At 51.2% G+C, this 27,955-nt stretch overlaps 1 protein-coding gene across 1 annotated transcript in view; it reads left to right on the plus strand.

Moving 5' to 3' along the window:
- Positions 1-2,608: 2,608 nt before the first annotated feature.
- LOC121271607 (repetitive proline-rich cell wall protein 1-like) overlaps positions 2,609-27,955 on the plus strand; it is a 96,569-nt gene continuing 71,222 nt past the window's right edge. The window contains exons 1-2 of the mRNA XM_041177643.1: positions 2,609-3,145; positions 9,323-9,763. Coding sequence (XP_041033577.1) covers positions 2,609-3,145; positions 9,323-9,763 — 978 coding nt within the window. The remainder of the gene's footprint in view (positions 3,146-9,322; positions 9,764-27,955) is intronic.

The raw sequence follows: 27,955 nt of genomic DNA on the forward strand, positions 1-27,955 counted from the left end.
CACCTGTCAACAACACGCCCATCAACAACACACCCTTCAACAACACAATCGTCAACAACACGCCCGTCAACAACACACCCGTCAACAACATACCCGTCAACAACACACCCATCAATAACATGCCCGTCAACAGCACGCCGGTCAACAACACACCAATCAACAACACGCCCGTCATCAACACACCCATCAACAAAACAAAACGTCATCAACACACCCATCAACAACACACTCGTCAACAACACACCAGCCAAAAACACACCCGTCAACAACACACCAGCCAACAACACACCCGTCAACAACACACCCGTCAACAACATGCCCTTCAACAACACACCCGTCAACAACACACCCGTCAACAACACGCCCATCAAAAACACGCCCATCAACAACACACCCGTCAACAAGACACCTGTCAACAACACACCCGTTAACAACACACCCGTCAACAACACACCCGTCAACAACACACCCGTCAACAGCACACCCGTCAACAACACACCCATCAACAACACGCCGTCAACAACACACCAGCCAAAAGCACACCCGTCAACAACACACCAGCCAACAACAAGCCCGTCAACAAGACACCCGTCAACAACACGCCCGTCAACAACACGCCCGTCAACAACACACCCGTCAACAACACGCCCGTCAACAACATGCCCGTCAACAACACACCCGTCAACAACACACCCGTCAACAAGACACCTGTCAACAACACACCCGTCAACAACACACCCGTCAACAAGACGACCGTCAACAACACACCCGTCAACAACACACCCATCAAAAACACACCCATCAACAACACACCAGCCTACAACACACTCATCAACAACACACCCGTCATCAACAAACCCATCAACAACACACCCGTCAACAACACGCCCGTCAACAACACACCCGTCAAAAACACACCTGTCAACAACACGCCCGTCAACAACACGCCCGTCAACAACATGCCCGTCAACGACACACCCTTCAACAACACACCCATCAAAAACACACCCATCAACAACACACCAGCCAACACATGCCAATCAACAACACGCCTGTCAACAACACACCAGCCAAAAACACACCCGTCAACAACACACCCGTCAACAACACAACAGCCAAAAACACACCCGTCAACAACACACCCGCCAACAACACACCCGCCAAACAACACGCCTGTCAACAACACACATGTCAACAACACACCCATCAACAACATGCCAGTCAACAACATGCCCGTCAACAACACACCCGTCAACAACACACCTGTCAACAACACGCCCGTCAACAACACACCCCAAAAACAACACACCAGCCAATAACACACCCATCAACAACACACCCATCAACAACACACCCATCAACAACACGCCCGTCAACAACACGCCCGTCAACGACACACCCTTCAACAACACACCCATCAAAAACACACCCATCAACAACACACCAGCCAACACATGCCAATCAACAACACGCCTGTCAACAACACACCAGCCAAAAACACACCCGTCAACAACACACCCGTCAACAACACAACAGCCAAAAACACACCCGTTAACAACACACCCGCCAACAACACACCCGCCAAACAACACGCCTGTCAACAACACACATGTCAACAACACACCCATCAACAACATGCCAGTCAACAACATGCCCGTCAACAACATACCCGTCAACAACACACCTGTCAACAACACGCCCGTCAACAACACACCCCAAAAACAACACACCAGCCAATAACACACCCATCAACAACACACCCATCAACAACACACCCGTCTACAACACGCCCGTCAACAACATGCCCGTCAACAACTCACCCGTCAACAAAACACCCATCAACAACACACCCGTCAACAACACACCTGTCAACAACACACCCATCAACAACACACCTATCAACAACACACCCGTCAACAACGCACCCGTCAACAACACACCCATCAACAACACGCCCGTCAACAGCACACCTCTCAACAACACACCAGCCAACAACACACTCATCAACAACACACCAGCCAACAACACACCCGTCAACAACACGCCCATCAACAACACACCCGTCAACAACACGCCCGTCAAAAACACACCAGTCAACAACACACCAGCCAACAACACGCCCGTCAACAACACACCCGTCAACAACACACCCGTCAACAACACACCCGTCAACAACACACTCGTCAAGAACACACCCGTCAACAACAAACCCGTCAACAACACACCAGTCAACAACACACCAGCCAACAACACGCCCGTCAACAACACACTCGTCAACAACATGCCCGTCAACAACACGTCGGTCAACACACTCGTCAACAACACGCCCGTCAACAACACACCCATCAACAACACGCCAGCCAACAACACGCCAGGCAACAAAACACCCGTCAACAACACAGCCATCAACAACACACCCGTCAACTACACGCACATCAACAATAGACCCGTCAACAACACACCCGTCACCAACACACCCGTCAACAACACACCCGTCAACAACACACCCGTCAACAACATGCCCGTCAACAACACACCCGTCAACAACACGCCCGTCAACAACACGCCCGTCAACAACACGCCCGTCAACAACACGCCCGTCAATATCATGTCGGTCAACAACACACCCGTCTACAAAACATACGTCTACAACATCCCGTCAACAACACGCCTGTCAACAACACAAACGTCCACAACAAACCAGCCAACAACACACCCGTCAATAACACACCCCACGCCCGTGAACAAGACACCCGTCTACAACACACGCTTCTACAACACACCCGTTTACAACACACCCGTCTACAACACACCCCTCAACAACAAACCCGTCAACAACACAATCGTCAACAATATACCCGTCAACAACACACCCGTCTTCAACACACGCTTCCACAACACACCCGTCGACAACACACCAGCCAACAACACGCCCGTCGACAACATACCCGTCAACAACACAATCGTCAACAATATACCCGTCAACAACACACCCGTCTTCAACACACGCTTCCACAACACACCCGTCGACAACACACCAGCCAACAACACGCCCGTCGACAACATACGCGTCAACAACACACCCGTCAACAACAAACCCGTCAAAATCACACACGTCAACAACAAGCCCGTCAACAACACGCCCGTCAACAACTCACCTGTCAACAACACGCCCATCAACAACACACCCTTCAACAACACAAGCGTCAACAACACACCTGTCAACAACACACCCGTCAACAACATACCCGTCAACAACACACCCGTCAAAAACATACCCGTCAACAGCACGCCCGTCAACAACACACCCATCAACAACACGCCCGTCAACAACACACTGATCAACAACACACTCGTCAACAACACACCCGTCAACAACAAACCCATCAACAACACACCCGTCAACAACACACCAGCCAACAACATGCCCGTCAACAACACACCCGTCAACAATACACCCGTCAACAACACACCCGTCAACAACAAACCCGTCAACAACACACCCGTCAACAACACGACAGTCAACAACACGCCCATCAACAACACACCCGTCTACAACACACACGTCTACAACACACCCGTCAACAACAAACCCGTCAACAACACAATCGTCAACAACACAACCGTCAACAACACACCCGTCTTAAACACACGCTTCTACAACACACCTGTCTAAAACACACCAGCCAACAACACGCCCATCAACAACACACCCGTCTACAACACACACGTCTACAACACACCCGTCAACAACAAACCCGTCAACAACACAATCGTCAACAACACAACCGTCAACAACACACCCGTCTTAAACACACGCTTCTACAACACACCTGTCTAAAACACACCAGCCAACAACACGTCCGTCAACAACACACCCGTCAACAACATACCCGTCAACAACAAACCCGTCAAAAACACACCCGTCAACAAGAAGCCCGTCAACAACATGCCCGTCAACAACACACCTGTCAACAACACGCCCATCAACAACACACCCTTCAACAACACAAGCGTCAACAACACGCCCGTCAACAACATACCCGTCAACAACACACCCGTCAACAACAAACCCGTCAAAAACACACCCGTCAACAAGAAGCCCGTCAACAACATGCCCGTCAACAACACACCTGTCAACAACACGCCCATCAACAACACACCCTTCAACAACACAAGCGTCAACAACACGCCCGTCAACAACACACCCGTCAACAACATACCCGTCAAAAACACACCCATCAATAACATGCCCGTCAACAGCACACCCGTCAACAACACACCAATCAACAACACGCCCGTCATCAACACACCCATCAACAACACAACGTCATCAACACACCCATCAACAACACACCCGTCAACAACACACCAGCCAAAAACACACCAGCCAACAACACACCCGTCAACAACACACCCGTCAACAACACGCCCGTCAACAACACGCCCGTCAACAACACGCCCGTCAAAAACACGCCCGTCAACAACACACCCGTCAACAAGACACCTGTCAACAACACACCCGTTAACAACACACCCGTCAACAAGATGACCGTCAACAACACACCCGTCAACAACACACCCGTCAACAACACACCCATCAACAACACGCCGTCAACAACACGCCAGCCAAAAGCACACCCGTCAACAACACACCAGCCAACAACAAGCCCGTCAACAAGACACCCGTCAACAACACACCCGTCAACAACACACCCGTCAACAAGATGACCGTCAACAACACACCCGTCAACAACACACCCATCAACAACACGCCGTCAACAACACGCCAGCCAAAAGCACACCCGTCAACAACACACCAGCCAACAACAAGCCCGTCAACAAGACACCCGTCAACAACACGCCCGTCAACAACACACCCGTCAACAACATGCCCGTCAACAACACGCCCGTCAACAACACACCCGTCAACAAGACGACCGTCAACAACACACCCGTCAACAACACACCCGTCAACAACACACCCGTCAACAACACACCCGTCAAAAACACACCCGTCAACAACACACCCGTCAACAACACGCCCGTCAACAACACACCCGTCAACAATACACCCGTCAACAACACGCCCGTCAACAACACACCCATCAACAACACGCCCGTCAAAAACACACCCATCAACAACACACCCATCAACAACACGCCCGTCAACAACACACCCGTTAACAACACACCCGTCAACAACACGCCCGTCAACAACACACCCATCAACAACACGCCTGTCAACAACACACCAGCCAACAACACGCACGTCAACAACACACCCGTCAACAACACACCCTTCATCAACACGCCCGTCAACAACACACCCGTCAACAACATGCCCGTCTACAACACAACAGCCAACAACACACCTGTCAACAACACACCCGTCAACAAAACGCCCCTCAACAACACGCACGTCAACAACACACTCGTCAACAACACGCATATCAAGAACACGCCCGTCAACAACACACCAGCCAACATCACGCCCATCAAAAACACACCTGTCAACAACACACCCATCATCAACACGCCCGTCACAACACACCCGTCAACAACAAGCCCGTTTACAACACAACAGCCAATAACACACCCATCAACAACACACCCGTCAACAACACTCCCGTCAACAACACGCAAGTCAACAACACACTCGTCAACAACACACTCGTCAACAACACACCCGTCAACATGACGAGCGTCAGCAACACACCCGTCAACAACACACCTGTCAACAAGACGACCGTCAACAACACACCCGTCAACAACACACCCGTCAACAACACACCCATCAACAATACGCCCGTGAACAACACACCCGTCAACAACACACCCGTCAACAACACACCCATCAACAACACGCCCGTCAACAACACACCCGTCAACAACACACCGATCAACAACACGCCCGTCAACAACACACCCGTCAACAAAACACCCATCAACACGCCCGTCAACAACACACCCATCAACAACACGCCCGTCAACAACACACCCATCAACAACACACACGTCAACAACGCAGCCCTCAACAACACACCCATCAACAACACACCAGCCAACAACACATCCATCAACAACACACCTGTCAACAACACACCCGTCAACACACCCATCAACAACACACCCGTCAACAATACGCCCGTAAACAACACACCACCTGTCAACAAAACGCCCGTCAACACCATTCCCGTCAACAACACACCAGCCAACAACACACCCGTCAACAACACACCCCACGCCCATGAACAAGACACCCGTCTACAACACACACTTCTACAACACACCCATCTACAACACACCCGTCTACAACACACCCGTCAACAACAAACCTGTCAACAACACAATTGTCAACAACACACCCGTCAACCACACACCCGTCTTCAACAAACGCTTCTACAACACACCCTTCTACAACACACCAGCCAACAACACACCCGTCAACAACACACCCGTCAACAATAAACCCGTCAAAAACACAACCGTCAACAACAAGCCCGTCAACAACACACCCGTCAACAACACACCCGTCAACAACACGACGTCATCAACACACCCATCAACAACACACCCGTCAACAACACACCAGCCAAAAACACACCCGTCAACAACACACCAGCCAACAACAAGCCCGTCAACAAGAATCCCGTCAACAACACGCCCGTCAACAACACACCCGTCAACAACACGCCCGTCAACAACACGCCCGTCAACAACACACGCGTCAACAACACACCCGTCAACAACACACCTGTCAACAACACACCCGTCAACAACATACCCATCAACAACACGCCCGTCAACAACACACGTGTCAACAACACACCCATCAACAACACACTCGTCAACAACACACCAGCCAAAAACACACCCGTCAACAACACACCAGCCAACAACACACCCGTCAACAACACACCCGTCAACAACATGCCCTTCAACAACACACCCGTCAACAACACACCCGTCAACAACACGCCCATCAAAAACACGCCCATCAACAACACACCCGTCAACAAGACACCTGTCAACAACACACCCGTTAACAACACACCCGTCAACAACACACCCGTCAACAACACACCCGTCAACAGCACACCCGTCAACAACACACCCATCAACAACACGCCGTCAACAACACACCAGCCAAAAGCACACCCGTCAACAACACACCAGCCAACAACAAGCCCGTCAACAAGACACCCGTCAACAACACGCCCGTCAACAACACGCCCGTCAACAACACACCCGTCAACAACACGCCCGTCAACAACATGCCCGTCAACAACACACCCGTCAACAACACACCCGTCAACAAGACACCTGTCAACAACACACCCGTCAACAACACACCCGTCAACAAGACGACCGTCAACAACACACCCGTCAACAACACACCCATCAAAAACACACCCATCAACAACACACCAGCCTACAACACACTCATCAACAACACACCCGTCATCAACAAACCCATCAACAACACACCCGTCAACAACACGCCCGTCAACAACACACCCGTCAAAAACACACCTGTCAACAACACGCCCGTCAACAACACGCCCGTCAACAACATGCCCGTCAACGACACACCCTTCAACAACACACCCATCAAAAACACACCCATCAACAACACACCAGCCAACACATGCCAATCAACAACACGCCTGTCAACAACACACCAGCCAAAAACACACCCGTCAACAACACACCCGTCAACAACACAACAGCCAAAAACACACCCGTCAACAACACACCCGCCAACAACACACCCGCCAAACAACACGCCTGTCAACAACACACATGTCAACAACACACCCATCAACAACATGCCAGTCAACAACATGCCCGTCAACAACACACCCGTCAACAACACACCTGTCAACAACACGCCCGTCAACAACACACCCCAAAAACAACACACCAGCCAATAACACACCCATCAACAACACACCCATCAACAACACACCCATCAACAACACGCCCGTCAACAACACGCCCGTCAACGACACACCCTTCAACAACACACCCATCAAAAACACACCCATCAACAACACACCAGCCAACACATGCCAATCAACAACACGCCTGTCAACAACACACCAGCCAAAAACACACCCGTCAACAACACACCCGTCAACAACACAACAGCCAAAAACACACCCGTTAACAACACACCCGCCAACAACACACCCGCCAAACAACACGCCTGTCAACAACACACATGTCAACAACACACCCATCAACAACATGCCAGTCAACAACATGCCCGTCAACAACATACCCGTCAACAACACACCTGTCAACAACACGCCCGTCAACAACACACCCCAAAAACAACACACCAGCCAATAACACACCCATCAACAACACACCCATCAACAACACACCCGTCTACAACACGCCCGTCAACAACATGCCCGTCAACAACTCACCCGTCAACAAAACACCCATCAACAACACACCCGTCAACAACACACCTGTCAACAACACACCCATCAACAACACACCTATCAACAACACACCCGTCAACAACGCACCCGTCAACAACACACCCATCAACAACACGCCCGTCAACAGCACACCTCTCAACAACACACCAGCCAACAACACACTCATCAACAACACACCAGCCAACAACACACCCGTCAACAACACGCCCATCAACAACACACCCGTCAACAACACGCCCGTCAAAAACACACCAGTCAACAACACACCAGCCAACAACACGCCCGTCAACAACACACCCGTCAACAACACACCCGTCAACAACACACCCGTCAACAACACACTCGTCAAGAACACACCCGTCAACAACAAACCCGTCAACAACACACCAGTCAACAACACACCAGCCAACAACACGCCCGTCAACAACACACTCGTCAACAACATGCCCGTCAACAACACGTCGGTCAACACACTCGTCAACAACACGCCCGTCAACAACACACCCATCAACAACACGCCAGCCAACAACACGCCAGGCAACAAAACACCCGTCAACAACACAGCCATCAACAACACACCCGTCAACTACACGCACATCAACAATAGACCCGTCAACAACACACCCGTCACCAACACACCCGTCAACAACACACCCGTCAACAACACACCCGTCAACAACATGCCCGTCAACAACACACCCGTCAACAACACGCCCGTCAACAACACGCCCGTCAACAACACGCCCGTCAACAACACGCCCGTCAATATCATGTCGGTCAACAACACACCCGTCTACAAAACATACGTCTACAACATCCCGTCAACAACACGCCTGTCAACAACACAAACGTCCACAACAAACCAGCCAACAACACACCCGTCAATAACACACCCCACGCCCGTGAACAAGACACCCGTCTACAACACACGCTTCTACAACACACCCGTTTACAACACACCCGTCTACAACACACCCCTCAACAACAAACCCGTCAACAACACAATCGTCAACAATATACCCGTCAACAACACACCCGTCTTCAACACACGCTTCCACAACACACCCGTCGACAACACACCAGCCAACAACACGCCCGTCGACAACATACCCGTCAACAACACAATCGTCAACAATATACCCGTCAACAACACACCCGTCTTCAACACACGCTTCCACAACACACCCGTCGACAACACACCAGCCAACAACACGCCCGTCGACAACATACCCGTCAACAACACACCCGTCAACAACAAACCCGTCAAAAACACACACGTCAACAACAAGCCCGTCAACAACACGCCCGTCAACAACTCACCTGTCAACAACACGCCCATCAACAACACACCCTTCAACAACACAAGCGTCAACAACACACCTGTCAACAACACACCCGTCAACAACATACCCGTCAACAACACACCCGTCAAAAACATACCCGTCAACAGCACGCCCGTCAACAACACACCCATCAACAACACGCCCGTCAACAACACACTGATCAACAACACACTCGTCAACAACACACCCGTCAACAACAAACCCATCAACAACACACCCGTCAACAACACACCAGCCAACAACATGCCCGTCAACAACACACCCGTCAACAATACACCCGTCAACAACACACCCGTCAACAACAAACCCGTCAACAACACACCCGTCAACAACACGACAGTCAACAACACGCCCATCAACAACACACCCGTCTACAACACACACGTCTACAACACACCAGTCAACAACAAACCCGTCAACAACACAATCGTCAACAACACAACCGTCAACAACACACCCGTCTTAAACACACGCTTCTACAACACACCTGTCTAAAACACACCAGCCAACAACACGCCCATCAACAACACACCCGTCTACAACACACACGTCTACAACACACCCGTCAACAACAAACCCGTCAACAACACAATCGTCAACAACACAACCGTCAACAACACACCCGTCTTAAACACACGCTTCTACAACACACCTGTCTAAAACACACCAGCCAACAACACGTCCGTCAACAACACACCCGTCAACAACATACCCGTCAACAACAAACCCGTCAAAAACACACCCGTCAACAAGAAGCCCGTCAACAACATGCCCGTCAACAACACACCTGTCAACAACACGCCCATCAACAACACACCCTTCAACAACACAAGCGTCAACAACACGCCCGTCAACAACATACCCGTCAACAACACACCCGTCAACAACAAACCCGTCAAAAACACACCCGTCAACAAGAAGCCCGTCAACAACATGCCCGTCAACAACACACCTGTCAACAACACGCCCATCAACAACACACCCTTCAACAACACAAGCGTCAACAACACGCCCGTCAACAACACACCCGTCAACAACATACCCGTCAAAAACACACCCATCAATAACATGCCCGTCAACAGCACACCCGTCAACAACACACCAATCAACAACACGCCCGTCATCAACACACCCATCAACAACACAACGTCATCAACACACCCATCAACAACACACCCGTCAACAACACACCAGCCAAAAACACACCAGCCAACAACACACCCGTCAACAACACACCCGTCAACAACACGCCCGTCAACAACACGCCCGTCAACAACACGCCCGTCAAAAACACGCCCGTCAACAACACACCCGTCAACAAGACACCTGTCAACAACACAGCCGTTAACAACACACCCGTCAACAAGATGACCGTCAACAACACACCCGTCAACAACACACCCGTCAACAACACACCCATCAACAACACGCCGTCAACAACACGCCAGCCAAAAGCACACCCGTCAACAACACACCAGCCAACAACAAGCCCGTCAACAAGACACCCGTCAACAACACACCCGTCAACAACACACCCGTCAACAAGATGACCGTCAACAACACACCCGTCAACAACACACCCATCAACAACACGCCGTCAACAACACGCCAGCCAAAAGCACACCCGTCAACAACACACCAGCCAACAACAAGCCCGTCAACAAGACACCCGTCAACAACACGCCCGTCAACAACACACCCGTCAACAACATGCCCGTCAACAACACGCCCGTCAACAACACACCCGTCAACAAGACGACCGTCAACAACACACCCGTCAACAACACACCCGTCAACAACACACCCGTCAACAACACACCCGTCAAAAACACACCCGTCAACAACACACCCGTCAACAACACGCCCGTCAACAACACACCCGTCAACAATACACCCGTCAACAACACGCCCGTCAACAACACACCCATCAACAACACGCCCGTCAAAAACACACCCATCAACAACACACCCATCAACAACACGCCCGTCAACAACACACCCGTTAACAACACACCCGTCAACAACACGCCCGTCAACAACACACCCATCAACAACACGCCTGTCAACAACACACCAGCCAACAACACGCACGTCAACAACACACCCGTCAACAACACACCCTTCATCAACACGCCCGTCAACAACACACCCGTCAACAACATGCCCGTCTACAACACAACAGCCAACAACACACCTGTCAACAACACACCCGTCAACAAAACGCCCCTCAACAACACGCACGTCAACAACACACTCGTCAACAACACGCATATCAAGAACACGCCCGTCAACAACACACCAGCCAACATCACGCCCATCAAAAACACACCTGTCAACAACACACCCATCATCAACACGCCCGTCACAACACACCCGTCAACAACATGCCCGTTTACAACACAACAGCCAATAACACACCCATCAACAACACACCCGTCAACAACACTCCCGTCAACAACACGCAAGTCAACAACACACTCGTCAACAACACACTCGTCAACAACACACCCGTCAACATGACGAGCGTCAGCAACACACCCGTCAACAACACACCTGTCAACAAGACGACCGTCAACAACACACCCGTCAACAACACACCCGTCAACAACACACCCATCAACAATACGCCCGTCAACAACACACCCGTCAACAACACACCCGTCAACAACACACCCATCAACAACACGCCCGTCAACAACACACCCGTCAACAACACACCGATCAACAACACGCCTGTCAACAACACACCCGTCAACAAAACACCCATCAACACGCCCGTCAACAACACACCCATCAACAACACGCCCGTCAACAACACACCCATCAACAACACACACGTCAACAACGCAGCCCTCAACAACACACCCATCAACAACACACCAGCCAACAACACATCCATCAACAACACACCTGTCAACAACACACCCGTCAACACACCCATCAACAACACACCCGTCAACAATACGCCCGTAAACAACACACCACCTGTCAACAAAACGCCCGTCAACACCATTCCCGTCAACAACACACCAGCCAACAACACACCCGTCAACAACACACCCCACGCCCATGAACAAGACACCCGTCTACAACACACACTTCTACAACACACCCATCTACAACACACCCGTCTACAACACACCCGTCAACAACAAACCTGTCAACAACACAATTGTCAACAACACACCCGTCAACCACACACCCGTCTTCAACAAACGCTTCTACAACACACCCGTCTACAACACACCAGCCAACAACACACCCGTCAACAACACACCCGTCAACAATAAACCCGTCAAAAACACAACCGTCAACAACAAGCCCGTCAACAACACACCCGTCAACAACACACCCGTCAACAACACGACGTCATCAACACACCCATCAACAACACACCCGTCAACAACACACCAGCCAAAAACACACCCGTCAACAACACACCAGCCAACAACAAGCCCGTCAACAAGAATCCCGTCAACAACACGCCCGTCAACAACACACCCGTCAACAACACGCCCGTCAACAACACGCCCGTCAACAACACACGCGTCAACAACACACCCGTCAACAACACACCTGTCAACAACACACCCGTCAACAACATACCCATCAACAACACGCCCGTCAACAACACACGTGTCAACAACACACCCATCAACAACATGCCCGTCAACAACACACCCGTCAAAAACACACCCGTCAACAACACGCCCGTCAACAACACACCAGCCAACAACACGCCCGTCAACAACACACCCGTCAACAACACACCCATCATCAACACGCCCGTCAACAACACACCCGTAAACAACATGCCAGTCTACAACACAACAGCCAACAACACACCCGTCAACAACACACCTGTCAACAATACACCCGTCAGCAACACGCCCGACAACAACACACCCGTCAACAACACACCCGTCAACAAGAGACCTGTCAACAACACACCCGTCAACAACACACCCGTCAACAAGACGCCCGTCAACAACACACCCGTCAACAACACACCCGTCAACAACACACCCATCAACAACACACCCGTCAACAACACACCCGGCAACAACACACCCGTCTTCAACACACGCTTCCACAACACACCCGTCGACAACACACCAGCCAACAACACGCCTGTCGACAACATACCCGTCAACAACACACCCGTCAACAACAAACCCGTCAAAAACACACACGTCAACAACAAGCCCGTCAACAACACGCCCGTCAACAACTCACCTGTCAACAACACGCCCATCAACAACACACCCTTCAACAACACAAGCGTCAACAACACGCCTGTCAACAACACACCCGTCAACAACATACCCGTCAACAACACACCCGTCAATAACATACCCGTCAACAGCACGCCCGTCAACAACACACCCATCAACAACACGCCCGTCAACAACACACTGATCAACAACACACTCGTCAACAACACACCCGTCAACAACAAACCCATCAACAACACACCCGTCAACAACACACCAGCCAACAACATGCCCGTCAACAACACACCCGTCAACAATACACCCGTCAACAACACACCCGTCAACAACAAACCCGTCAACAACACACCCGTCAACAACACCACAGTCAACAACACGCCCATCAACAACACACCCGTCTACAACACACACGTCTACAACACACCCGTCAACAACAAACCCGTCAACAACACAATCGTCAACAACACAACCGTCAACAACACACCCGTCTTAAACACACGCTTCTACAACACACCTGTCTAAAACACACCAGCCAACAACACGTCCGTCAACAACACACCCGTCAACAACATACCCGTCAACAACAAACCCGTCAAAAACACACCCGTCAACAAGAAGCCCGTCAACAACATGCCCGTCAACAACACACCTGTCAACAACACGCCCATCAACAACACACCCTTCAACAACACAAGCGTCTACAACACGCCCCTCAACAACATACCCGTCAACAACACACCCGTCAACAACAAACCCGTCAAAAACACACCCGTCAACAAGAAGCCCGTCAACAACATGCCCGTCAACAACACACCTGTCAACAACACGCCCATCAACAACACACCCTTCAACAACACAAGCGTCAACAACACGCCCGTCAACAACACACCCGTCAACAACATACCCGTCAAAAACACACCCATCAATAACATGCCCGTCAACAGCACACCCGTCAACAACACACCAATCAACAACACGCCCGTCATCAACACACCCATCAACAACACAACGTCATCAACACACCCATCAACAACACACCCGTCAACAACACACCAGCCAAAAACACACCAGCCAACAACACACCCGTCAACAACACACCCGTCAACAACAGGCCCGTCAACAACACGCCCGTCAACAACACGCCCGTCAAAAACACGCCCGTCAACAACACACCCGTCAACAAGACACCTGTCAACAACACACCCGTTAACAACACACCCGTCAACAAGATGACCGTCAACAACACACCCGTCAACAACACACCCGTCAACAACACACCCATCAACAACACGCCGTCAACAACACGCCAGCCAAAAGCACACCCGTCAACAACACACCAGCCAACAACAAGCCCGTCAACAAGACACCCGTCAACAACACGCCCGTCAACAACACACCCGTCAACAACATGCCCATCAACAACACGCCCGTCAACAACACACCCGTCAACAAGACGACCGTCAACAACACACCCGTCAACAACACACCCGTCAACAACACACCCGTCAACAACACACCCATCAACAACACACCCGTCAAAAACACACCCGTCAACAACACACCCGTCAACAACACGCCCGTCAACAACACACCCGTCAACAATACACCCGTCAACAACACGCCCGTCAACAACACACCCATCAACAACACGCCCGTCAAAAACACATCCATCAACAACACACCCATCAACAACACGCCCGTCAACAACACACCCGTTAACAACACACCCGTCAACAACACGCCCGTCAACAACACACCCATCAACAACACGCCTGTCAACAACACACCAGCCAACAACACGCCCGTCAACAACACACCCATCATCAACACGCCCGTCACAACACACCCGTCAACAACATGCCCGTTTACAACACAACAGCCAATAACACACCCATCAACAACACACCCGTCAACAACACTCCCGTCAACAACACGCAAGTCAACAACACACTCGTCAACAACACACTCGTCAACAACACACCCGTCAACATGACGAGCGTCAACAACACACCCGTCAACAACACACCTGTCAACAAGACGACCGTCAACAACACACCTGTCAACAACACACCCGTCAACAACACACCCATCAACAATACGCCCGTGAACAACACACCCGTCAACAACACACCCGTCAACAACACACCCATCAACAACACGCCCGTCAACAACACACCCGTCAACAACACACCGATCAACAACACGCCCGTCAACAACACACCCGTCAACAAAACACCCATCAACACGCCCGTCAACAACACACCCATCAACAACACACACGTCAACAACACAGCCATCAACAACACACCCATCAACAACACACCAGCCAACAACACATCCATCAACAACGCACCTGTCAACAACACACCCGTCAACACACCCATCAACAACACACCCGTCAACAATACGCCCGTAAACAACACACCACCTGTCAACAACACGCCCGTCAACAACATTCCCGTCAACAACACACCAGCCAACAACACACCCGTCAACAACACACCCCACGCCCATGAACAAGACACCCGTCTACAACACACACTTCTACAACACACCCATCTACAACACACCCGTCTACAACACACCCGTCAACAACAAACCTGTCAACAACACAATTGTCAACAACACACCCGTCAACCACACACCCGTCTTCAACAAACGCTTCTACAACACACCCGTCTACAACACACCAGCCAACAACACGCCCGTCAACAACATACCCGTCAACAACACACCCGTCAACAATAAACCCGTCAAAAACACACCCGTCAACAACAAGCCCGTCAACAACACACCCGTCAACAACACACCCGTCAACAACACGACGTCATCAACACACCCATCAACAACACACCCGTCAACAACACACCAGCCAAAAACACACCCGTCAACAACACACCAGCCAACAACAAGCCCGTCAACAAGAATCCCGTCAACAACACGCCCGTCAACAACACACCCGTCAACAACACGCCCGTCAACAACACGCCCGTCAACAACACGCCCGTCAACAACACACGCGTCAACAACACACCCGTCAACAACACACCTGTCAACAACACACCCGTCAACAACACACCCATCAACAACACGCCCGTCAACAACACACGTGTCAACAACACACCCATCAACAACATGCCCGTCAACAACACACCCGTCAAAAACACACCCGTCAACAACACGCCCGTCAACAACACACCAGCCAACAACACGCCCGTCAACAACACACCCGTCAACAACACACCCGTCAACAACACACCCATCATCAACACGCCCGTCAACAACACACCCGTAAACAACATGCCAGTCTACAACACAACAGCCAACAACACACCCGTCAACAACACACCTGTCAACAATACACCCGTCAACAACACGCCCGACAACAACACACCCGTCAACAACACACCCGTCAACAAGAGACCTGTCAACAACACACCCGTCAACAACACACCCGTCAACAAGACGCCCGTCAACAACACACCCGTCAACAACACACCCGTCAACAACACACCCATCAACAACACACCCGTCAACAACACACCCGTCAACAACACACCCATCAACAACACGCCCGTCAACAACACACCCGTCAACAACACACCCGTCAACAACACACCCATCAACAACATGCCCGTCAACAACACACCCGTCAACAACACACCCATCAACAACACACCTGTCAACAACACACCCGTCAAAAACACACCCGTCAACAACACACCCGTCAACAAGACACCCGTCAACAACACACCCGTCAACAACACACCCATCAACAACACGCCCGTCAACAACACACTGATCAACAACACACTCGTCAACAACACACCCGTCAACAACAAACCCATCAACAACACACCCGTCAACAACACACCAGCCAACAACATGCCCGTCAACAACACACCCGTCAACAATACACCCATCAACAACACACCCGTCAACAACAAACCCGTCAACAACACACCCGTCAACAACACCACAGTCAACAACACGCCCATCAACAACACACCCGTCTACAACACACACGTCTACAACACACCCGTCAACAACAAACCCGTCAACAACACAATCGTCAACAACACAACCGTCAACAACACACCCGTCTTAAACACACGCTTCTACAACACACCTGTCTAAAACACACCAGCCAACAACACGCCCATCAACAACACACCCGTCTACAACACACACGTCTACAACACACCCGTCAACAACAAACCCGTCAACAACACAATCGTCAACAACACAACCGTCAACAACACACCCGTCTTAAACACACGCTTCTACAACACACCTGTCTAAAACACACCAGCCAACAACACGTCCGTCAACAACACACCCGTCAACAACATACCCGTCAACAACAAACCCGTCAAAAACACACCCGTCAACAAGAAGCCCGTCAACAACGTGCCCGTCAACAACACACCTGTCAACAACACGCCCATCAACAACACACCCTTCAACAACACAAGCGTCAACAACACGCCCGTCAACAACACACCCGTCAACAACATACCCGTCAAAAACACACCCATCAATAACATGCCCGTCAACAGCACACCCGTCAAAAACACACCAATCAACAACACGCCCGTCATCAACACACCCATCAACAACACAACGTCATCAACACACCCATCAACAACACACCCGTCAACAACACACCAGCCAAAAACACACCAGCCAACAACACACCCGTCAACAACACACCCGTCAACAACACGCCCGTCAACAACACGCCCGTCAACAACACGCCCGTCAAAAACACACCCGTCAACAACACACCCGTCAACAAGACACCTGTCAAAAACACCCGTTAACAACACACCCGTCAACAAGATGACCGTCAACAACACACCCGTCAACAACACACCCGTCAACAACACACCCATCAACAACACGCCGTCAACAACACGCAAGCCAAAAGCACACCCGTCAACAACACACCAGCCAACAACAAGCCCGTCAACAAGACACCCGTCAACAACACGCCCGTCAACAACACACCCGTCCACAACATGCCCGTCAACAACACGCCCGTCAACAACACACCCGTCAACAAGACGACCGTCAACAACACACCCGTCAACAACACACCCGTCAACAACACACCCATCAACAACACACCCGTCAAAAACACAAGCATCAACAACACACCCGTCAACAACACGCCCGTCAACAACACACCCGTCAACAATACACCCGTCAACAACACGCCCATCAACAACACACCCATCAACAACACGCCCGTCAAAAACACACCCATCAACAACACACCCATCAACAACACGCCCGTCAACAACACACCCGTTAACAACACACCCGTCAACAACACGCCCGTCAACAACACACCCATCAACAGCACGCCTGTCAACAACACACCAGCCAACAACACGCCCGTCAACAACACACCCGTCAACAACACACCCTTCATCAACACGCCCGTCAACAACACGCCCGTCAACAACACACCCATCAACAACACGCCTGTCAACAACACACCAGCCAACAACACGCCCGTCAACAACACACCCGTCAACAACACACCCGTCAACAACACACCCATCAACAACACGCCGTCAACAACACGCCAGCCAAAAGCACACCCGTCAACAACACACCAGCCAACAACAAGCCCGTCAACAAGACACCCGTCAACAACACGCCCGTCAACAACACACCTGTCAACAACATGCCCGTCAACAACACGCCCGTCAACAACACACCCGTCAACAAGACGACCGTCAACAACACACCCGTCAACAACACACCCGTCAACAACACACCCGTCAACAACACACCCATCAACAACACACCCGTCAAAAACACACCCGTCAACAACACACCCGTCAACAACACGCCCGTCAACAACACACCCGTCAACAATACACCCGTCAACAACACACCCGTCAACAACAAACCCATCAACAACACACCCGTCAACAACACACCAGCCAACAACATGCCCGTCAACAACACACCCGTCAACAATACACCCATCAACAACACACCCGTCAACAACAAACCCGTCAACAACACACCCGTCAACAACACCACAGTCAACAACACGCCCATCAACAACACACCCGTCTACAACACACACGTCTACAACACACCCGTCAACAACAAACCCGTCAACAACACAATCGTCAACAACACAACCGTCAACAACACACCCGTCTTAAACACACGCTTCTACAACACACCTGTCTAAAACACACCAGCCAACAACACGCCCATCAACAACACACCCGTCTACAACACACACGTCTACAACACACCCGTCAACAACAAACCCGTCAACAACACAATCGTCAACAACACAACCGTCAACAACACACCCGTCTTAAACACACGCTTCTACAACACACCTGTCTAAAACACACCAGCCAACAACACGTCCGTCAACAACACACCCGTCAACAACATACCCGTCAACAACAAACCCGTCAAAAACACACCCGTCAACAAGAAGCCCGTCAACAACGTGCCCGTCAACAACACACCTGTCAACAACACGCCCATCAACAACACACCCTTCAACAACACAAGCGTCAACAACACGCCCGTCAACAACACACCCGTCAACAACATACCCGTCAAAAACACACCCATCAATAACAGGCCCGTCAACAGCACACCCGTCAAAAACACACCAATCAACAACACGCCCGTCATCAACACACCCATCAACAACACAACGTCATCAACACACCCATCAACAACACACCCGTCAACAACACACCAGCCAAAAACACACCAGCCAACAACACACCCGTCAACAACACACCCGTCAACAACACGCCCGTCAACAACACGCCCGTCAACAACACGCCCGTCAAAAACACACCCGTCAACAACACACCCGTCAACAAGACACCTGTCAAAAACACACCCGTTAACAACACACCCGTCAACAAGATGACCGTCAACAACACACCCGTCAACAACACACCCGTCAACAACACACCCATCAACAACACGCCGTCAACAACACGCAAGCCAAAAGCACACCCGTCAACAACACACCAGCCAACAACAAGCCCGTCAACAAGACACCCGTCAACAACACGCCCGTCAACAACACACCCGTCCACAACATGCCCGTCAACAACACGCCCGTCAACACACCCGTCAACAAGACGACCGTCAACAACACACCCGTCAACAACACACCCGTCAACAACACACCCATCAACAACACACCCGTCAAAAACACAAGCATCAACAACACACCCGTCAACAACACGCCCGTCGACAACACACCCGTCAACAATACACCCGTCAACAACACGCCCGTCAACAACACACCCATCAACAACACGCCCGTCAAAAACACACCCATCAACAACACACCCATCAACAACACGCCCGTCAACAACACACCCGTTAACAACACACCCGTCAACAACACGCCCGTCAACAACACACCCATCAACAGCACGCCTGTCAACAACACACCAGCCAACAACACGCCCGTCAACAACACACCCGTCAACAACACACCCTTCATCAACACGCCCGTCAACAACACGCCCGTCAACAACACACCCATCAACAACACGCCTGTCAACAACACACCAGCCAACAACACGCCCGTCAACAACACACCCGTCAACAACACACCCGTCAACAACACACCCATCAACAACACGCCGTCAACAACACGCCAGCCAAAAGCACACCCGTCAACAACACACCAGCCAACAACAAGCCCGTCAACAAGACACCCGTCAACAACACGCCCGTCAACAACACACCTGTCAACAACATGCCCGTCAACAACACGCCCGTCAACAACACACCCGTCAACAAGACGACCGTCAACAACACACCCGTCAACAACACACCCGTCAACAACACACCCGTCAACAACACACCCATCAACAACACACCCGTCAAAAACACACCCGTCAACAACACACCCGTCAACAACACGCCCGTCAACAACACACCCGTCAACAATACACGCGTCAACAACACGCCCGTCAACAACACACCCATCAACAACACGCCCGTCAAAAACACATCCATCAACAACACACCCATCAACAACACGCCCGTCAACAACACACCCGTTAACAACACACCCGTCAACAACACGCCCGTCAACAACACACCCATCAACAACACGCCTGTCAACAACACACCAGCCAACAACACGCCCGTCAACAACACACCCATCATCAACACGCCCGTCACAACACACCCGTCAACAACATGCCCGTTTACAACACAACAGCCAATAACACACCCATCAACAACACACCCGTCAACAACACTCCCGTCAACAACACGCAAGTCAACAACACACTCGTCAACAACACACTCGTCAACAACACACCCGTCAACATGACGAGCGTCAACAACACACCCGTCAACAACACACCTGTCAACAAGACGACCGTCAACAACACACCCGTCAACAACACACCCGTCAACAACACACCCATCAACAATACGCCCGTGAACAACACACCCGTCAACAACACACCCGTCAACAACACACCCATCAACAACACGCCCGTCAACAACACACCCGTCAACAACACACCGATCAACAACACGCCCGTCAACAACACACCCGTCAACAAAACACCCATCAACACGCCCGTCAACAACACACCCATCAACAACACACACGTCAACAACACAGCCATCAACAACACACCCATCAACAACACACCAGCCAACAACACATCCATCAACAACGCACCTGTCAACAACACACCCGTCAACACACCCATCAACAACACACCCGTCAACAATACGCCCGTAAACAACACACCACCTGTCAACAACACGCCCGTCAACAACATTCCCGTCAACAACACACCAGACAACAACACACCCGTCAACAACACACCCCACGCCCATGAACAAGACACCCGTCTACAACACACACTTCTACAACACACCCATCTACAACACACCCGTCTACAACACACCCGTCAACAACAAACCTGTCAACAACACAATTGTCAACAACACACCCGTCAACCACACACCCGTCTTCAACAAACGCTTCTACAACACACCCGTCTACAACACACCAGCCAACAACACGCCCGTCAACAACATACCCGTCAACAACACACCCGTCAACAATAAACCCGTCAAAAACACACCCGTCAACAACAAGCCCGTCAACAACACACCCGTCAACAACACACCCGTCAATAACACGACGTCATCAACACACCCATCAACAACACACCCGTCAACAACACACCAGCCAAAAACACACCCGTCAACAACACACCAGCCAACAACAAGCCCGTCAACAAGAATCCCGTCAACAACACGCCCGTCAACAACACACCCGTCAACAACACGCCCGTCAACAACACGCCCGTCAACAACACACGCGTCAACAACACACCCGTCAACAACACACCTGTCAACAACACACCCGTCAACAACACACCCATCAACAACACGCCCGTCAACAACACACGTGTCAACAACACACCCATCAACAACATGCCCGTCAACAACACACCCGTCAAAAACACACCCGTCAACAACACGCCCGTCAACAACACACCAGCCAACAACACGCCCGTCAACAACACACCCGTCAACAACACACCCATCATCAACACGCCCGTCAACAACACACCCGTAAACAACATGCCAGTCTACAACACAACAGCCAACAACACACCCGTCAACAACACACCTGTCAACAATACACCCGTCAACAACACGCCCGACAACAACACACCCGTCAACAACACACCCGTCAACAAGAGACCTGTCAACAACACACCCGTCAACAACACACCCGTCAACAAGACGCCCGTCAACAACACACCCGTCAACAACACACCCGTCAACAACACACCCATCAACAACACACCCGTCAACAACACACCCGTCAACAACACACCCATCAACAACACGCCCGTCAACAACACACCCGTCAACAACACACCCGTCAACAACACACCCATCAACAACATGCCCGTCAACAACACACCCGTCAACAACACACCCATCAACAACACACCTGTCAACAACACACCCGTCAAAAACACACCCGTCAACAACACACCCGTCAACAAGACACCCGTCAACAACACACCCGTCAACAACACACCCATCAACAACACGCCCGTCAACAACACACTGATCAACAACACACTCGTCAACAACACACCCGTCAACAACAAACCCATCAACAACACACCCGTCAACAACACACCAGCCAACAACATGCCCGTCAACAACACACCCGTCAACAATACACCCATCAACAACACACCCATCAACAACAAACCCGTCAACAACACACCCGTCAACAACACCACAGTCAACAACACGCCCATCAACAACACACCCGTCTACAACACACACGTCTACAACATACCCGTCAACAACAAACCCGTCAACAACACAATCGTCAACAACACAACCGTCAACAACACACCCGTCTTAAACACACGCTTCTACAACACACCTGTCTAAAACACACCAGCCAACAACACGCCCATCAACAACACACCCGTCTACAACACACACGTCTACAACACACCCGTCAACAACAAACCCGTCAACAACACAATCGTCAACAACACAACCGTCAACAACACACCCGTCTTAAACACACGCTTCTACAACACACCTGTCTAAAACACACCAGCCAACAACACGTCCGTCAACAACACACCCGTCAACAACATACCCGTCAACAACAAACCCGTCAAAAACACACCCGTCAACAAGAAGCCCGTCAACAACGTGCCCGTCAACAACACACCTGTCAACAACACGCCCATCAACAACACACCCTTCAACAACACAAGCGTCAACAACACGCCCGTCAACAACACACCCGTCAACAACATACCCGTCAAAAACACACCCATCAATAACATGCCCGTCAACAGCACACCCGTCAAAAACACACCAATCAACAACACGCCCGACATCAACACACCCATCAACAACACAACGTCATCAACACACCCATCAACAACACACCCGTCAACAACACACCAGCCAAAAACACACCAGCCAACAACACACCCGTCAACAACACACCCGTCAACAACACGCCCGTCAACAACACGCCCGTCAACAACACGCCCGTCAAAAACACGCCCGTCAACAACACACCCGTCAACAAGACACCTGTCAAAAACACACCCGTTAACAACACACCCGTCAACAAGATGACCGTCAACAACACACCCGTCAACAACACACCCGTCAACAACACACCCATCAACAACACGCCGTCAACAACACGCAAGCCAAAAGCACACCCGTCAACAACACACCAGCCAACAACAAGCCCGTCAACAAGACACCCGTCAACAACACGCCCGTCAACAACACACCCGTCCACAACATGCCCGTCAACAACACGCCCGTCAACAACACACCCGTCAACAAGACGACCGTCAACAACACACCCGTCAACAACACACCCGTCAACAACACACCCATCAACAACACACCCGTCAAAAACACACCCGTCAACAACACACCCGTCAACAACACGCCCGTCAACAACACACCCGTCAACAATACACCCGTCAACAACACGCCCGTCAACAACACACCCATCAACAACACGCCCGTCAAAAACACACCCATCAACAACACACCCATCAACAACACGCCCGTCAACAACACACCCGTTAACAACACACCCGTCAACAACACGCCCGTCAACAACACACCCATCAACAACACGCCTGTCAACAACACACCAGCCAACAACACGCCCGTCAACAACACACCCGTCAACAACACACCCTTCATCAACACGCCCGTCAACAACACACCCGTCAACAACACACCCATCAACAACACGCCTGTCAACAACACACCAGCCAACAACACGCCCGTCAACAACACACCCGTCAACAACACACCCTTCATCAACACGCCCGTCAACAACACGCCCGTCAACAACATGCCCGTCTACAACACAACAGCCAACAACACACCTGTCAACAACACATCCGTCAACAAAACGCCCCTCAACAACACGCACGTCAACAACACACTCGTCAACAACACGCATATCAAGAACACACCCGTCAACAACACACCCATCAACAACACGCCCGTCAACAACACACCCGTCAACAACACACCGATCAACAACACGCCCGTCAACAACACACCCGTCAACAAAACACCCATCAACACGCCCGTCAACAACACACCCATCAACAACACACACGTCAACAACACAGCCATCAACAACACACCCATCAACAACACACCAGCCAACAACACATCCATCAACAACGCACCTGTCAACAACACACCCGTCAACAATACGCCCGTAAACAACACACCACCTGTCAACAACACGCCCGTCAACAACATTCCCGTCAACAACACACCAGCCAACAACACACCCGTCAACAACACACCCCACGCCCATGAACAAGACACCCGTCTACAACACACACTTCTACAACACACCCATCTACAACACACCCGTCTACAACACACCCGTCAACAACAAACCTGTCAACAACACAATTGTCAACAACACACCCGTCAACCACACACCCGTCTTCAACAAACGCTTCTACAACACACCCGTCTACAACACACCAGCCAACAACACGCCCGTCAACAACATACCCGTCAACAACACACCCGTCAACAATAAACCCGTCAAAAACACACCCGTCAACAACAAGCCCGTCAACAACACACCCGTCAACAACACACCCGTCAACAACACGACGTCATCAACACACCCATCAACAACACACCCGTCAACAACACACCAGCCAAAAACACACCCGTCAACAACACACCAGCCAACAACAAGCCCGTCAACAAGAATCCCGTCAACAACACGCCCGTCAACAACACACCCGTCAACAACACGCCCGTCAACAACACGCCCGTCAACAACACACGCGTCAACAACACACCCGTCAACAACACACCTGTCAACAACACACCCGTCAACAACACACCCATCAACAACACGCCCGTCAACAACACACGTGTCAACAACACACCCATCAACAACATGCCCGTCAACAACACACCCGTCAAAAACACACCCGTCAACAACACGCCCGTCAACAACACACCAGCCAACAACACGCCCGTCAACAACACACCCGTCAACAACACACCCATCATCAACACGCCCGTCAACAACACACCCGTAAACAACATGCCAGTCTACAACACAACAGCCAACAACACACCCGTCAACAACACACCTGTCAACAATACACCCGTCAACAACACGCCCGACAACAACACACCCGTCAACAACACACCCGTCAACAAGAGACCTGTCAACAACACACCCGTCAACAACACACCCGTCAACAAGACGCCCGTCAACAACACACCCGTCAACAACACACCCGTCAACAACACGCCCGTCAACAACACACCCATCAACAATACACCCGTCAACAACACGCCCGTCAACAACACACCCATCAACAACACGCCCGTCAAAAACACACCCATCAACAACACACCCATCAACAACACGCCCGTCAACAACACACACGTTAACAACACACCCGTCAACAACACGCCCGTCAACAACACACCCATCAACAACACGCCTGTCAACAACACACCAGCCAACAACACGCACGTCAACAACACACCCGTCAACAACACACCCTTCATCAACACGCCCGTCAACAACACACCCGTCAACAACATGCCCGTCTACAACACAACAGCCAACAACACACCTGTCAACAACACACCCGTCAACAAAACGCCCCTCAAAAACACGCACGTCAACAACACACTCGTCAACAACACGCATATCAAGAACACGCCCGTCAACAACACACCAGCCAACATCACGCCCATCAACAACACACCTGTCAACAACACACCCATCATCAACACGCCCGTCACAACACACCCGTCAACAACATGCCCGTTTACAACACAACAGCCA

The sequence above is a fragment of the Carcharodon carcharias genome, chromosome 31 (assembly GCF_017639515.1).
Source record: "Carcharodon carcharias isolate sCarCar2 chromosome 31, sCarCar2.pri, whole genome shotgun sequence".
Taxonomy (NCBI): domain Eukaryota; kingdom Metazoa; phylum Chordata; class Chondrichthyes; order Lamniformes; family Lamnidae; genus Carcharodon; species Carcharodon carcharias.